Genomic DNA, 16,807 nt, shown 5'->3' with positions numbered 1-16,807 from the left:
CTTCAGATTTCTTCCTGTCGTTGTGATGGGTTTACTTTGTGCTGGCAGGCTTTACACTGTGCCAGATAATGCCTGTCCGTGTCAGTCTAAGCTTATGATCGCTCTGCTGTCCTTTGTCCCTTCGGCTAGCTCAAAGCCAGCAGCTGAAATACATTACTGTGTCTGCATCTGATCTGGGTTGGTCCTGTGGTAGTGAGTGACGTGGTACTGGTGATGGTGGCACCGCGGCCTCCTCAGGCCATCACCATCTTTAGTCCTTTCTGCCTGTACTGGTCTCTCTAAGGAACAGGGACTGAATGGCAATGGGGGTGGGTCCAAGGAGAAGGTCTTCTGATCCAGTTTGCAAAGGTTGACCCTGAATGTTTGGCTGCAGTGGAGAAGGAAGACTCTCCTAAGTGGTAACAGATGGAAATAGTAGTAGGTTACAGCATAAAAGAGGTGAGGGATTTGTTCTGCTGTGCTTAGGCTCGGATGCCAAAACCGCCTCTTTCCCGCAGAGATGGGTTAAGCGAGACATTTCGCTATTCGGCATTTTCTTTATGCAGCTTCTAGTGCCAGTTGTGCTCTTTTGAAAAGTTTCACATTTAGATACCAGTATTTTTTGTTTGCTTTCTAGTTTAACAACAAATCATTTTGCAATCAGTACTCAAGCATCTGTAATGGGATTTTAGATAGAGAGGAGGTTGGCGTAGATTGCTGTTTGAACTAGCACAGTCCCCGTAAAAGCTCCTTTTTACAACTGCTGTGCACTTTGGATTTCCTGTTTTAACAGCCAGAGAGTCAGGCTAATGTGTTTGTCTATTGCAGAAGGCAACAACTGTCAAAGTGTTTATTTCCTAGAAACAATTTGAATCTGTTTCTTTAGATGGCCATCAGAGTACGTGACAGTTCTGTCGTTAGACTGCCAGAGTCTGACCAGGAGCATGACAGACAGTGGCAGTACTATGGGAAAAAGAGGGGGAAAAAAAAAAGAGAAAATTAACAGTAAACCAAAGCTGTGGGTGATTTGCTGCATATAGTTTGCAGCTGGTGACAGGCATGGCATTCTGCAATGCTAAACACTTAGAGAACTGTATTCATCTTGCGCGACACTGACACAGTCATTTTGCTGTAGGTTATTTCTCACAGGGCAGGAAAATGTTCCGTTCGACTTCATTCGGTGCCCTCACATCCGAAGGTGCTGCGTGCTACAGCCGTAGCTTTGTGTGTTAGCTTTTTCACCCAAATAAGAAACCTAGGGCTCCTCTGTGTGTGCTCATTTCTGCTGGGAAACACTCTGCCTCAGTCCCAGAGGCTGTTGTGCGTGTTATTCCCTTCACCAAGTGGGGAGGATGTCTGGAGGACCTCCCTTGCAGTTCGTGGGTGCAGTGCCACGGGTCAGCCTGTACAGATGTGGCGGAACAGGACAGCAGTTGTGATTCTTGTCGAGTGAAAGGATGTCTTGATGTTTATAACGAATACATACCACGGCGTGAGGCAGAAGGAAGCAGATCTGCGAGAAAGGGCTTGATATATTTACTTTTATTTTTACTTTGTGGCCTCAGGTTGCCACTTGGGAAGGTCATACTGGACATTGGGAGAAACCTCTTTGCAAGTAAGACGGTGCAGCCCTGTAACAGGGCAGGGGAGCAGCAGGGGATCTCCATCCTTGGGGCTTCCAGCACAGAGCTGGACAAAGCTATGGCGCAACTCATCCGCTGCTGCAGTCCTGCTTCAGGAGGGAGGCTGGGTTAGACGGCGTGCACAGCTCCCTTTCACCCACCCTGTCACCTGCTGAAAGCGTCGTGTGGCAGAGTGACACACCAGCACTGGGTGTGAGCAGGTGGAGCTGCAGCAGGTCGGAGTTTGTGGCAATAGCCCGAAGTTTCTGTGGTCCCTCGGCCAGAGGGGAGCGTTGCATCCCTGCGTCCTGCAGTCGCAGCTCTGATGCGCGGTACCGTCAGTGCATCATTTTGTCATATTTGCTGATGTTAGTTATATTTCTGGGAAGGGAAAGGACTGACTCATCGGCATAGCACGCAGGTCATGGCTTTCCCTTGAATCATTTGGTCTTGCCAAGGAATATCTTATTGATTAGAAATTGTTTCCGTGGCTGTTGGGGGAAAAATAGAAAAAAAATATCCTGGTGGCCAGAGTGAACAGATGGGAGTCAGGATCTTCTGCGTGGTGGGCTGCTGCTGGCTTCTTCAGTGCTTTTTTTGCATCGCCATTAGCAGCGTAATATAATAATTGTAATGAATTTTTGCTTCTGCGTAGAGACTGCGTTTGTCTTGAGTTTTCAGGTAACAGTAAATTCAGTTTGTAGCGAAAAGTTATTGTATATGTAGGGAAAAGCTGTTTGAGAAAGCTCAGGGATCTTTGCATACTCGGGCCATGCTTCTGGTGTGACCATCCTTAAGTCACTCGTGTGTGGGCAAATGCTTTACAATTAAAAATTAGAAAACAAACTGAAAATTGCTGTTTCTCTTCAGTGCCTGCATGTTGAAACCTGAAGTTAGTTCCTTGCTTGCCCGGGAAGAAATTATACCACAATCACAGCAAGTAATGCAGCTCCCACTGTGCTTTTAGGTAAAATTTCTCACAGGGAGGATATAAAATTGTTAGTCTTAGCAAGTTGAAAGAGGGAGAAAATTTTTGTTTGATAACTGTGCTGTTTATTAAGAAGCTTGTGCACGTTCTGTTTGGTTGGTTTTGTTTGGTTTAGTTTTGAGCTAAATAGCAACTCATTACATTTGTTGTATGAAATTTTTAGCATTAAATAATAGAATGGGCTATGGTTTATTCCATAAAGAGGTTTGAGCTAAAGCATCTTACATTTCTTCTCTGGTTTTCTTTGCAGTAGGCCTCAGGAAGAACGAAGCAGGCCACGTGAAGTTCAGTTACCTTTTACTTCCTTTTCTTTTTCAATCAGAAATGAGCTGCTTCTGATGCTTTCGGTTTTTAATTTGCTTTCCTGTAGAAAGACATCTTATATACAGGGGGAGAGATGCCGAGGAGCTGGCAGTTCCCCCAAAGCCCTATTCTAGTTTTCCATGATATTGATTCTTATTTTCTGGACCACAAGGGATGCGCACACCGTACTCCACAGTCCATCGGAAGTTTCTCTGGCTTAGCTGGAGGGCTTTGTTCAAGCAGAGCGCGCGCTCGCTCGCTCGCACCGTCTTTCTTCTTCCCCAGAATACCCCGGCTTTTGCCGTGGAGCTGGGCAAGCTGCCTGCGCGGCGCTCCCTGAGGGGCGCTCTCGATTCTCAGAGTAGAGGAGACAAAGTTAAGCTAAAGGACTTGGCTCGCGTGGGCCCCTTCAGGGCTTTGAATGTCTAGGGATTTGGTTAATAGGCAAGGTTAATAAAATATTTGACACAACTGTGCCAGTCTTGCTTAGAAGCTGCTCACTGTAATGGATGTAGGGGGCTCAGAATAATGAACTCTAGTGGGAATGTGAAGGAAGAGATTTAAATGTCTTTTCCCCCCTGGGAACGTTTCCAAATCCGCGGTGGTTGAAGTCAGCCTGTCCGTGTCTCGTACGCTGTGCGGCAGCTCCGAGCCAACCTCTCTGCGCCGCGTGCCGTGCCTGTTCGCCAGCAGAACTTCCCAAGAGGAGACGTCGGCCCCTTCCTCCATCTCACGTTGGCACAGTGTGCCAGGGCAGGGGGAAGGAAGGGCCCCCTTCCCAGATCCGCCTTCTCCCTCTCTAGCTTCTGGCTTTCTTGCTCCGTTTTTCCCCTCTTCCTTGGAGCTCCTCCAGTGCTTTCTGGAGCCTGCTGGAATATATATATATTTTTTTTTTTCCTGAGCAGGTCTGAAAGTTGCTGCTTTCTTTCCTCCATCCTCCTGGAAGATTTCTTCCTTCCTTTGTGAAACCTGTAAAAGTTTTATTGGGAGAGTTACTAGTCCGAGTTATTAAAATTTGGTTTTAATTAAACAACAATCTCTTAACTTGGTCGCTGCACCAGAGACTGCTGGTATGTGTAAGGGGTGCGCCTGCATTTACTCCTTCCGACTGTGTCGTTCACCACCTTTCTCCTCACCTAGCGATGTTAAATGGGTCACTCAGCGGGGCGCAGGTTTGTCCCTTCTCTGCATTGGACTTAGGAACAGAAATGCGCTTCTGAGCATCAGGAAAGAACAGTTTGCTTCCATGAAGAGCTTTCATTTTCTGGGGAAAATGAGTATGAGTTATTTTCTTATTTCCCATGTATATTCTGAGACTAATCCTCAACCACTCGCCTTTTCTGTTCACTCTGAAGATGTCGCCACAGATCGGTTTAAGATACCTACAACTTTTTGCGCTATCTGGACTTTTTACAGACTCGCAGCACCTATCTGCAGTCAGACTTTGATGAATTTGAAAAGAATTCATCGTCTTGAATGAATTCATCCTCCCAAAATGGATTCCTGAGCTTTGCTTTTTTTTAATAACTTTAATTGTTATCCTCAGCCTCAAAAAATGCCACGGCTACAATAGCTAACAACTGCCTCTTTTTAAAACAAATAAAATAAAAAAGATGGTTAGGTGCAGTGTATTGGAGTTAGGGTTTCTTTACATGCAGAAAACGGGCACCAAGTGAATTGTCTGATTACTGTCGTGTCTATTTTTCTACTATTTTAATAAATACTGTATCATTATTTGTAAATGTCTATTTAAAAAGTATTTTTGTTATTGGAGAAAGCTTCTGTTATGGTGGTTATTAATCTCATAGCATTTCCATCAATTTGCGTTTCAAATAAGAAGACATCAAGTTTATGGCAGATGCAATTCTTCAACTAACCTGAGGGGGATCTGGATCAGGCCCTGCATGAGAATATATTCTGAATTTGTCCCAGTGTCTGTTAGAAGCTTCCTCTGTAGCGAGTGAAAAGAGCACTCCATGCCGTGGTATCTGTCCTAGAAATTCCTAATGGGACTAAGGGACGGAGAGGGAAGGGGAGATGCGCATCAGAACCCGCCTCCTGCAGTTGGCAAATTGCAACAAAACTTAAATAATAATTTTTCTGGTTTTTAGTGGTTGATACTGGCATTGAGTGTCCAAAATTACCTTTTAAACTTCCAGTTGCAGGAGTTGGCTCTCTCTGATGTAGTGCTGCCTCTTTGGTTTCTCCTTAGCAATAAATGATTTGCAGCACCTATTCTCAATCCCTGTTACAGCGTTTGGTCGAAAACAAACCCCAAAAAACCCGTAAACAAAAAAGAGCAGAAGAATGAGCTTGTTTTTCCAGAGCTGGTTTCTGCAAGGAATGAAAATTTGGTGACATCAAAACGGTGTTTTCCTTGAATATTTTGCATTTCAATGCATTTAATTTCTTCTCTTTACGTTTGTCTTTAAGTCGCTCCGTAGCTATTTAGCAACTGTTCTCACTCGTCTTTAACATCCACTTGTCTTTACTGTTAGGCACTGCTCAAATGCCTTCCTAGCAAGAGCTGTTGTAGCTGTTTATTAGGCGCCGTCATTTGCATACCATCCTGGAAGATTTTTAAGTGTGTGTTCACTGGAATGTACAGCCTCGCTGAGGAACCTTTTGCATTTTACTGCTTTGCTTCGCCTAACGATCTGGTTCTACAATGATGAGTTTGTTTACTTACTTTTGGAGGTGACACTGGAATCTGGGAGAGTTGACCCTTGAGATGAGACTTCACGTTACTTAGAGAGCGTGAATACTGGTTTAATCGCCTCGTAGACATCCGTAGACTTACTGACGGGTGCAGTACGCACAAAAAGTACGTTTTCCTTCTTGCTGCGCACATTATTCTGTGGGATTTTTATTTTTTTTTTTAGTGCATCCTTCTGAAGCTACATAAAGGTACTAAATCTTCAGGCTTTAGCTGCGCTGACTGTAACCAAAATGATCAATTCCAACTTACAGTTCTACATAATATCTAACAAAAAAACGTTTTCCCTACACACTCATTGGAACGGGTAATTACTGTAGCAACTACAGACTAATTTGAAGTGTTAGCTGTTAATTAAAACACTACGGAGGTGTACGGTTGTCTTTTGGTGTAACCAAAGCTCCCATTCAAACTTCATTAATCACTTTACAGTTATTGTGTTGGGGAAGGTCAGGACAATCGAGATGCCGGATCAGCCTGGAGTAAACAAATTCCTTTCCTCCCAGGTAGCATGCCATTTGCAAAGCCACTGGACACGCTGTACCCATGGGCATGGGATCTCCTTTGTGATCCAATTCTCAGCGATAATTAAATGTTAAATTGGTACTGTCAGTGCTCTGTAAACCAAACCAGGTATCTGCCCTCTGCTGGAAATTTAACCCAAACTTCCACGGATGAATTAGCGTGCATCATAATTAAATAATCAAGTCTTCCCTTTTAATTCACTTGGAAACAGGAGATCTCTCTTATGGAAAAAAGATCAGCTTTCTTGACAAGCTAATTAAGTTGCCAAACTGGCCGGCACAGTACATATTAAGCTAACAGACGTTAAGCATGCTATCTCAACCTGTTCATTTTCTTATCATTTCTGCTGATCTTAAGTCCATAATGTTTTGCCACTGTTGATTCATCCATAGTTACAGCAGAGTTCATTTGCTCCGTGGGATTCATTGGTGATGCATTCAGCGGCCAGTCTGTCAGAGCTTCCTCTGGTGGCTTTGCTTCTTGCGCGGGGTGCTGGTGTTAAGGAGCACTGGGTTCTGTGTGCCTTTTGAAACGGGGCGTGTTCCTCAAAGCTGCTGCCGCTTGGTTACAGAAATGTTTATCCATGAGTTATTAAATTAAGGTGAAGTTTTTAGAAACTTCCGAGCTATTAACAGAAATTATATAAGCGCTCAGGGTTATAAATAAGATTAAACAGCAGTCTCGCTGGGTGCTATGTATGATTTTGCATGCTAAAAAAAAAAAACAAACCCAACCTATTAAAGCTTTTCTTCTTCAGTAATAATTGCTAGAGGTATATAGTGGTAAGATATTATAATTCTTTAAAGTTGGTGCGACATCTATGACATTACTGTGCGTAGTGTCATAAATCAGTATGAGACAATAAAACTAGTGAAGAGGAAAAGCTTTAATGGTTTTGTTTTTATGCAAAATTACATCGGGTTTTTAGTAGACTTTTTTTTTTTCGCCTACCTTTTTATTTTCTTACGAGTTCATGGTTAGGAATACAGAAGTCATTGTTAAATAGCCAATTATAGGTGTTTGTCTTCAGAAATTAAGACAAACTGCTCTTGAAATACTGTGGGAAAATTATTTTGGGGTCACGTGAGCATTAACAATAATGCTCTCTAACCTTATATGTGCACACACGTGCTAATCTTAAATGCAAATGCAGAAACCTCGTTACTCTAATATTTTCTGTGTGTCCTTAGGTTACGGTAGAGAATCAGACATTACCCATTTTCCTTCAGTGTAATTGGCAGAGCTGTGTATCTCACTGTCTTACCACTGAAAACACCCACAGGACTGGCAAACTTGCGTGATAAACCTTGTTTTAGGTGAAGATTCTGAATAATAGGTATATCATAATTTTATTTCATGGAAAGAAAATGTGAAAGTGGATAAAGTCATACTTAGACGTTGGCTATTATGCTGTACGAAAGCCTTCAATGTGTAGATTTTATGTAAAACTTGCAGATGTAAAAACCTGCTAAATGGTTTCATTGTAAGTATCTTCTTTTGATCAATTGTTCTCATCAGTCTTTCTTTAGAAACGCTACGTAAAATCGGTTTAACGTAAAACACGTTGGCTCCAAGTCATTTTTCTGTGGAATTAGTGTGTACATGTTGCACATATGTATAGAGGTAATTTTATGTGATCTCAAGTTATTTAATTTTTTCCCTCATGCAGGGCATACCATGTCCCTAGTGGAAAAATACTAGCAGTAAAGGTAAGATATTACAGTAATTTTCTTTCTCTCCGTTCTTTCTTGACCTTGGTTTCCTTCCCCTCCCTCTGATTGTTAGATCTCCGTTTGGTTTATTGCATTAAAGTCCATGTTGTTAATGCAGGGAAACTCCAGCCCATAAATTTCATCATTCCAGATGAGCACAGAGTTCCCAGAATCCAGGTTTTTTTGGGCCCCGGGAACAGCTCGGCACTCTGCGTAGGTACCACCACCTCTTCCCAGGCGGTTACATGGACGTTTCCAAGGGCAGTTGTGGTTTGTGCCTCTCCGGCGAGGGGCAGAGCTGCTGCTTCACCATCCTGAACCCCGGCGGCAGAGGAGCGGGGATGGAAAGGTGGCGGGACGTCAGCCTGGCCTTTCTCTGCCGATGCCAAGCTGTCCCCCAGGGTGTATTCTTCAGTGGGCTCTGCAACCTCGTTTTTAAATAAAGAGAATTTCCCTGTCGTCTTTGGGATAATACTCAGTTTTCCTAGGGGATTTTGTGGCTTTAACGGGTTTGTTTATTTTAATCCCCCCCCCCCCCCCCTTTTTTTTTTTTTTAATCCAACTTATTTGGCTTTTTTTTTTTCTTTTCTTGTTAGCATTTTGTTCGGTGAAGCTGTATGCTGTAGTGTGGTGTGCTCAGCTAAACACCAGTCTTGTCTGGAAGTTCGGTTAGAGCTATGGTGAACAGTATGCCATCTCTTGTATGTAATTTGTTAAATTAAATTTGTTAGATTAAATCTGTAAATTAAATTATGAATCCAGTTAATTGGTACAAAAATGTTGAGATAGGTCCCTTTTCACATATCAAACTTTTTTGTAATTTGGCGGTTTTGTTAAAACTCAAAGCAGTAGAGACTTTTGGAAAACAAATTAATTGTTGCATTCATACAATTCCAGTTAATAGCTTGGGATCTAAAAAAAAGGTGTATTTAGAAAATATAATTTATGGAATAATTACTTAGAAAACTGTAAAACAGGCTTTTCGTCCCCTTTCTTTTTTGGGGGGTTTTTGTCCTCTTTCTTTTTTGAGGGGGTTTTTGTCCCCTTTCTTTTTTTGGGGCTTTTCATCCCATTTCTTTTTTTTCACTGTCTTTAATCATTAAATACGGGTGTAACTGAGTTAAACTGAAAGAAGGTGGGGGTGGGAGAGGAGGGCAAGAGAAGGAGTGATGGGAGCTGGTTGCTGCAAGCAGAATTGGTGTTAAATGGCATTTGAAGGCGTAAGATTATACGAAGACCTCAAATGAAGCATTTTATATTTACCAGGCAATATTTACATATATGGGTAACTTGCAGATTTGGGCTCAGGTTGTGTTGTGGTTCTGATCAGATACAATTTACTAAAAGGACTATCTTTCAGCTTTCCTGAGGATCATGTAAAGGAATCCCTTCGCTCCACTAGGAGAAAAGCAAATAGTTGCTACTGCATTTGAAATGATTCTCTAAATGTGGAAAATACGGAAATGGAAATAACACCCAAATATCTTCTAATTATACAGAAGACAAGTATCACTTGAAAAAGTCACTTTACAAAAGTCCTCTCAAGTGATATCCATCATTCCTAAACCCGTCATGAGCAGTTAGAGTAAGGTGGGAATTCTCCAAGTTGTAACAGGCGCAAAAGTACAGAAAATGAAATATTCAGGAGTATTTTTTATTACAACTTTCAGTGTGGCACTAAAAAAGCTCTTCCCTTAAACGCTGGGGTTGCTTGAGGATGCTGCTTTTCCCTGGTACCTGCTACGTGGCTTCCTCAAATGATCGTGTTCAAGCTCTGCCGAGCATCTTCTGTGCCAGCCCTGCTCGGCCTCGGCGCTGCTGCTCGCCAGCCGGCCCCGTGCTGCTGCGGGGCTGGGGGTGCCCTCGGAAGCTGCCTGGAGAGGAGGTGGAGCACGAGAAAAATCGCACAGGCAGGAGGGGAAATGAGTTCACCCTTTGCAAGGTTAATTGGAATCACCTCCCTGTGGCAACAAGCCTTTTCCCCCAGCAATTTCGCCTCCTTGTTTCCCTTAGAGTCCAAGGGTTGGGGTAGTCCTCGTGGATAATTAGCATCCTGAAGATTTGGGAAGCTGGGTTCTCTTGTAGATACTGTTCATGGTGGTCCTGTCACTCTCAATTAGATTTTTTTAGTGTGATTTCAGGAGAGAGGTTATATCAACACATGGGTGTTGTTATAGTTTAAAATAACAGGCTCACCAGCTGGAGGTCGGGAAACCTGCTATGAGGGTGATCATGCCGGCTTGCTCCGTTAAGAAAATTACTGAACCCGTCTCTGGCTCCGCATACCCGGCACAAAAAGAGGGTGGCAATGCCAGCGTCTTGACGTGGTCGTCGCACGGATCGAGTGTTTTGACGGAGGATGACCACGCTAAGAGGAACATCGCTGGGTGGATCTGTGACAGCAGAGTTCCCCATTGGGGGGGCTTTTTTGGACAACCAGCGGGTTTGATAGGACAAGATAACATCCTGGAAACCTGTTGATTAAAATGCTTTCAGCTGCTAGATAATCTTGCAAATATATTAAACCAGAGAACAATGCTAATACCTACGTTATAGACCAAAGCTGTGTCGTTACATATGCTAAGTAAACTTTACGGTTAGATAACGTGCAGAGGATAAATAGATTTTTTTTTTTGAAGGTAACTTTTTTCTAATTAGAGGGAAAAATCTGAATGAAAAATTGGAGCGTACGCTGGCTGATTGCCATTCTTCAACTGCTTTTAGTTTCTCCTGCTCTTAAGCTAGCATTTAAATGGACCATTTGATTAATCATTTGTATACTGACTATAATACTCCCAAATTTCCTTTGAGTTGTACATACTGTAAAAGACAATTATGTCACCACAGATTAAATAAGTGAATTAAAACAGAATAGCAGCTTAATTTGACCTGTGATTTTGCTCTCGTTCCCTTTAGTGGAACGTATGCCACTCCAGCAAATAGATGAAGTCATCCATGACAGCTTGTGATGAATTGCCGTATTTATACTGTATATTTTAATAGCCTCACACTAATTTAAATTGAGCACAGAGTAAATTATAATTCAGTCACTTGACTGCTTGTATTTAACTTGACAACTCATCCTTATTTGTCCTGGAGGTGTAGTGGAGAGCAGGGAAAATGTGCTCAGGTATTCCTCTTGTAAAAATTAACCCTTTTCGCTTGAAACGTTGGGTATGTTGAGTTCACGTATGTTATAAGTGCCCGAAGCGATTTCAAGAGTGCTGTATTTTAGGCTGGAACTTGATAAGGAAGATGTACGGGAGTGCTTGGAGCCCTTGGGTGAATCCCAGAAGACCACCCTGTCATTTAAATTTAGAAAGAAAGAAGCCCCCCTTGTCTAGTATCCTTCTCCAGCTCTACCTGCGAGGCACCATTTTGACTAGTTTTGGAATCAGGGCAGGCACTGGTGCTCGGAGCTCGGCTGCCAGCCCAGGTCACCCTTGGCCCCATCTTGAGACTGGTCCTGTTCATCAACATCCCTGAGGCTCAGCGGGGACCTGCCCGGCTCCTCTCAGACCTTTGTGGTAGCTTCTGGTGCAAACGCGTTATGAAACTGCTCCTGTTGAGCAGTGCATGTTATTTTATGCTGGGTGAGTTGGGGTTTGCTTTTCTGCTCTCGATAATTCTGGTCAAAGAGCAACGATTTTTGCTACAAAGTTCTTTCCAAAGGTGCCGTTTTGGAAGAGTTTATTGTCTAACGTTACATCTCGTTCACTTCCTTGCGTTACAGTTGTGGAAGTTACGGCCAAATTCACAGCCTCTTCCTTGGTAGCGATGGGTCTGAGGAGGCTTTTTGGTTTGGTTTTCGTTTGGTTTGGTTTTCGTTTGGTTTGGTTTTGTGGGTTTTTTTTGCTTAAACACTGTTCCAGCCCGTGCTTGACACTGTCAGCTCACATATTCTTACTTGTTTCACCCGTACAAACTTCACTTTCTAAACAGGCTTGGAAATGATATACAGAAGGAGTATGACCGTGGAGATTACAAATGCAGATTAAGGTGGTGCTGTATTTTTTTTTTCCTCTTTCTTTCCCCCGTTTCAGTGCTGTAAATAACACAAGGTTCCTCCAACCTTGACATCAGATGGCTGTCTCTCCTGTGCTGTAAGTCACGCGTGTATAGATGGAAGAAAACACTTCTGTGCAATGGTTTTGCAGAGAAAGCGAGGCAGTGGTCGCTCCTAATTTATTTTGTGGTGATGTTTGCTTGCCGTAGCGTTGCAGTACCTTTCTGTACGTGCCCTACCCTATAGTATCCTGACCACTTGTAAACGGGGCAGCCCTGCTTTTCCAGGTTCCCCTCGCTATTAGAATGCAGGGTCTGTATGTAATTATAGTTAATGCAAATCAGCCAGAGACCTTTCTTCGTGCCAGGTCTTGGTTGATTGGATGTCAGTGGTGTATTTGACGCTGATCATGCTAACTAGTCATTGTTCAGGTCGGTGAAACCCTCGCAGTGAACGAGGCAGGGAAATGTCTCACTAGGAGTAGGATTTAGGAAGATAAAATTTTAATTTTGTACTGTTAACAAGATTAAATTCCCTTAATACTCAGTGGGTGAAACTGATGGTATTCCAGCAAATTATTTTAAGTTTTTCACGCTGGAAAAATGTAAGTGAATATTGTTGGCAAATGATTATTGATCTAGACAAGTGTGTTAAACGTTTCTTGGCAGCCCTGTATTACACTTACAATTTAGTTTAGTGACAGCTTTTATAAATGACCCTAAAGCAAACTCTTGATAGAAACAGGTTATCGTTTTTTCTTTCAGACAGATTTGGATACTGTAAAATGCACGCGTTTGGAAACGGTCTCTGTATTTTGTTTCATCAGCAGGATATGCAGCCTGTAGTATCTATTCTGCTAATTCTGCAAATAGACTAGATCTTGTGTCCCTCTAGCTTAAAATATTAAACCGTGGAATGTGTGGTAGCAGCCTGAGCCTGGCTCAGTGCATTTCGAGTCCATTTTGGGTTTATTTAGTAGTACTTTCTGAGTGCGCAAGTCTTCAAATAATCGTGGCAAAGAATTGTTTGTTGAAGTTGACTTTCAGTGCTAGTTCTGTCGGGACCAGCATCCTTATTAAGAGGGTCTGTCTTGAAAATACTGAAAACTTGTAACTCCAGACAGTGCACCCCACCTTCACGGCAGCCCTCGGTGCGTTAGTCCTGGTTAGCAGCCTGGCTCAAAGCGGTGAAAAGCGAGGGCATGGGTGAAGGAAGCAGCAGATCAGCGAGCGGCTGATTTGAGCTGAGCTGAGCTGCTGGGCGCTCAGTCTGGGTGTTTGTAGGAACGCTTTGGTGATGCTTACCTAAGCATCTGTATCGTCTGCTATCATCTGGTCTTTTCTGTGTAATTCCCAGTTTTTCATATATCACACGATGTTAGGAATTTATAAAAAATGGGGTGTGTGTTAAAGAAACTGAAACTGTGAGAGTGGTGGTAAGAGACAGTCCCATAGGGCCCCACTGAGACATTCAGAGATACTTTCAGTACTCCGGTACTTGTTTAGCCCTTGGAGCGAACACCTTCGGGTGAATAAGCAGCAGCTCGGAGTTTACCGACGTGCAGATGTCCCGCGCCTGCTCTTTACGTTACCCGTGGGGCTTGTGTTCAAGTTCCGACTCGTCTTTTGGTCAAATGGTTAAACCACAAACCTTATGACATTTCATGGATAAAATTGGGTGTATAATTTAGTTTTGTAGCTGGCTTTTAAAAGTAAGTCTGTGCTTTCATTTCCATTTCCTTCCTCTGCTCATCGCTCTGTGAAAATGCTCTTTCCCCCTGTTCCTCTCTTTCCTTTACTCATGTCAGCACAGTTAGTACATGGATCTTTGGGTTTTTTTATTTTGACTCATTCACTTTTTATGTCAACTCTGATCATACGTCCCTTTTTTTGTGTTTTAGGTCATACCCTTAGATATAACACTGGAACTCCAGAAGCAGATAATGTCGGAGTTAGAAATTCTTTATAAGGTATACAGATTTTCTCATTTTCGTTATTCTTGTTTACAGTCTTCTTACAGCAAATTTTAAAACAGGCTTCTCTTTTCTTTTCCTTTCTTTTTCCAGTGTGACTCATCATATATCATAGGATTTTATGGTGCTTTTTTTGTAGAAAACAGAATTTCGTTGTGTACAGAATTCATGGATGGTGAGTTGTGTATCTAGTGTGCTTTTGTTTGCTGAGTATGAAAATGGGAAAATCATATAAAGAAGAGCTTTTCCAGAATGGAGCAAAATGCAGTAGTATGACTTGAAAATGTAAAGTGTTAATAACTTTGAAGGTAGTTTTGGGGAGGAAAAAAAAAAAAAAAAAAAAGGTTAGTTTTGGGATTGTGTTCTATTCTCCATGGTATGCTGCATTTTCCCAAGTGTTACTTCGCTTACTTTTATTGAAAATGTAAATAGAACAGAAGTAAATGCTAGCTTAATTTGTGGTTTGATATTTGAGTCTTCCATACAATCTGTCCTCGCTGGCAAAACAGCTGTTCCTCACTTTTACTGTTTTGATAGCCAAACCAGATTTTCTTTTAAAGAAATCTATTAACCCAATGTCCTATGTGTTTTCAGTGGAAATCGTCTCTTAATTGCAAGACAAGGAATTATTTTCTAACACAGCTGTTGAGCAGTGCTGCGCTGAGTTTCCTTTGGAGTGTACTCTTGTTTCTCCCAACGTGAATCTTCAGAACAACAGCATCCCCTTCCCCACAATCTGATGCTGCTGTCATTAGGGAGATGTGTTAGTACTTTGCTTTGAAATCTTGTGCTGTGTGGCGTTCTTGGAGAAAAGGCAGGAAAAGTGCACTGATCACAGCAATTTATAATCATCGCTGCCCTCTGTGCATCCATTCGGAGAGCGTGTCTCATGACAGATGCAGTCCCCTTGTGTCTCGCACGCTAGAACCCTCTTCACAGCGTTCAACTTTTACCATCTCGTTGTTGTTACAAGCAATAGTCGATTCCTGTCTCCGGGATTTTCTTATGAGCCAGCATTTTGTGCGCTATCCAGGTTTTTCGCACAGGTTTAGTTAAGCTGGATATAAAGGAGTAAGGATCTTGCAAACAACTTACTGTGGAGGGATGGCAGGAAAAATTTCCAAAGCCAAACATGTACTGTTAAGCGTTGTTGAATAGCTTCTTTCTTTCTGATAGTGACCATGGATAAGGCCCTTTGGGGTTTTATGGTGCATTTTGTTTTCTCCCTGTTAAAATCATCTGTTGTTCCTGTTATTTCTCTTTTTTACACTTACTACCTCTGTCCCAGTGACAGCTGTGCCCTATTTCTGGGTATGAGTGTTCTCTCAGCTTTTCCCTGTTTGATGAAGAATACTACATTTATTGAACAAATCCCGCAAGTTAAATTCTTTGCTGTTCTCATGCTGCGTGACTATTAGCCACTTCTCTGTCCTGTCCTTGTGGTTGCACTCAGGCTTGCCAGCCTGCGTTAAGCAGTAGCCACACACGGTAAGGAAGCATCTGCTCGTGCCAAAACGTGCACCTGCCTGGAGTACGGGTGCTCCTGCTAATTCAGAGATTTTTTTTTTTTCTTAAAATGATGGACATAAATCCTTGCAGTTCTGAATTCTTGTTTGAAAATGTTGAAGCCTTTAGGGCATGCATCCCTCATGATGTTGCACAACAATGGTGTTTACTGACCATGCACAAATTACTTGGAATTATACTGGAGATGACCTCTGGTCTGCCTCATGTTGTGCACTCCTTCTGGCAGAAAGCAACAGCAATCATTTAAAGGAAGAACAAAATGCAAATAAAGGGACCTTGCCATTTATTTTTTTTTTCTCAGACCTTTAATTTTGATGCATAAGGATGCAGGGGAAGATAAGAAAAAAAAACCACTTTCTCATCCTGCAGATGAACAGCTCTAACCTTGACAAATTTTTAGCCCTTTTTTACTGTCTTAGGTCATTTTGTAGTATTTCCTGAATCCATATCCCATGACTCCCTTTGCCCAGTTGTATCCTGTTCCATAGCACGAAACACAAGTATTTCCTTTATGAATTACCTGGATATGGGTGGATCTGTGTCTTTGGGGATACTTGTGACTTGGGGGTACGCACAGGGAAAAGGGGCACGTGTAGTACCGTACTGGTTCTTTCCTGGCACCTGCAAGCAGGAGAAAGCCAAGTAACTCCAAGTCTGCAAATGTCAACGCAGTGCTGCTTTTTGGGGTGACTTGGTTATTCTTCGTTATACACTTGGTTATTTAAACTCAAAACCCGGTGGTTTCGAGTTCTCCAGTTTCAGTATTCTGTCCTGTGACTGGGAGGTTTTTTAACAGGCGTTTTAGTATTAATGCTGCAAGCGAAGGTAAGTGACCTGAGTACTGTTTCATGTGTTGATTCAGAGTTTGGTAGATTTTTAAGGTCAGTTATTTCTGACACAGTTATTGTTATATCATTGATGGTGTTTTTATTAATAACCAAGAAAACCCTTGTGACTTCAAATCTAGGGCAGTATTTCATTTTGTATTACCTAAGCACGTTTTGTTTGTCCCTGCAGGGGGTTCTTTGGATGTTTATAGAAAAATTCCAGAACATGTACTGGGAAGAATAGCAGTAGCTGTAAGTACTTTTTTTTCTTTTTGCCTTTCAGTTTTTGATGGTGCACGTAACGCCTCTCTGACTTGAGTGTGCCTGTGCCCCCTTGGGCCACTGAGTCGTCTCCAGGATCCGTGTCCTTGTTGTGCCTGTGGGAAAGGGAGGGTCCTTCCTATCTCGTGCTCTTCTAACCATCCTGTGTGCGCAAGGGCACCGGGGTTAAAGAAACCTGCCTTTCGAATGGTCCACACCTGAGTTGCTGGAGGCTCAAGAAATGTAAAAGGATGTGATAAATTGAACAGGATACGAAAAAAAAAATCATGAATTTGCTGGAGAACTCTGTGGTCATGTTTCTTCGTATCAGCCCTTGGAGGATGGAGCGGTCCTCTTCATCGCCTTTGT

The 16,807-nt window shown here is 42.5% G+C and overlaps 1 protein-coding gene across 1 annotated transcript in view; it reads left to right on the top strand.

Annotated features, from left to right (window-relative positions):
• The window catches only part of MAP2K5 (mitogen-activated protein kinase kinase 5), a 136,802-nt gene that overhangs the window by 37,393 nt on the left and 82,602 nt on the right, over window positions 1-16,807 (top strand). Inside the window, exons 9-12 of the mRNA XM_086471513.1 lie at window positions 7,803-7,842; window positions 13,752-13,820; window positions 13,917-13,998; window positions 16,368-16,429. Coding sequence (XP_086327639.1) covers window positions 7,803-7,842; window positions 13,752-13,820; window positions 13,917-13,998; window positions 16,368-16,429 — 253 coding nt within the window. The remainder of the gene's footprint in view (window positions 1-7,802; window positions 7,843-13,751; window positions 13,821-13,916; window positions 13,999-16,367; window positions 16,430-16,807) is intronic.

This window comes from Leptosomus discolor, chromosome 11 (genome assembly GCF_034619465.1).
Source record: "Leptosomus discolor isolate bLepDis1 chromosome 11, bLepDis1.hap2, whole genome shotgun sequence".
In the NCBI taxonomy this organism is placed as follows: Eukaryota; Metazoa; Chordata; class Aves; order Leptosomiformes; family Leptosomidae; genus Leptosomus; species Leptosomus discolor.
The sequence above is the reverse complement of the archived record's forward strand: the minus strand, read 5'-3'. Positions and strand labels throughout refer to the sequence as shown.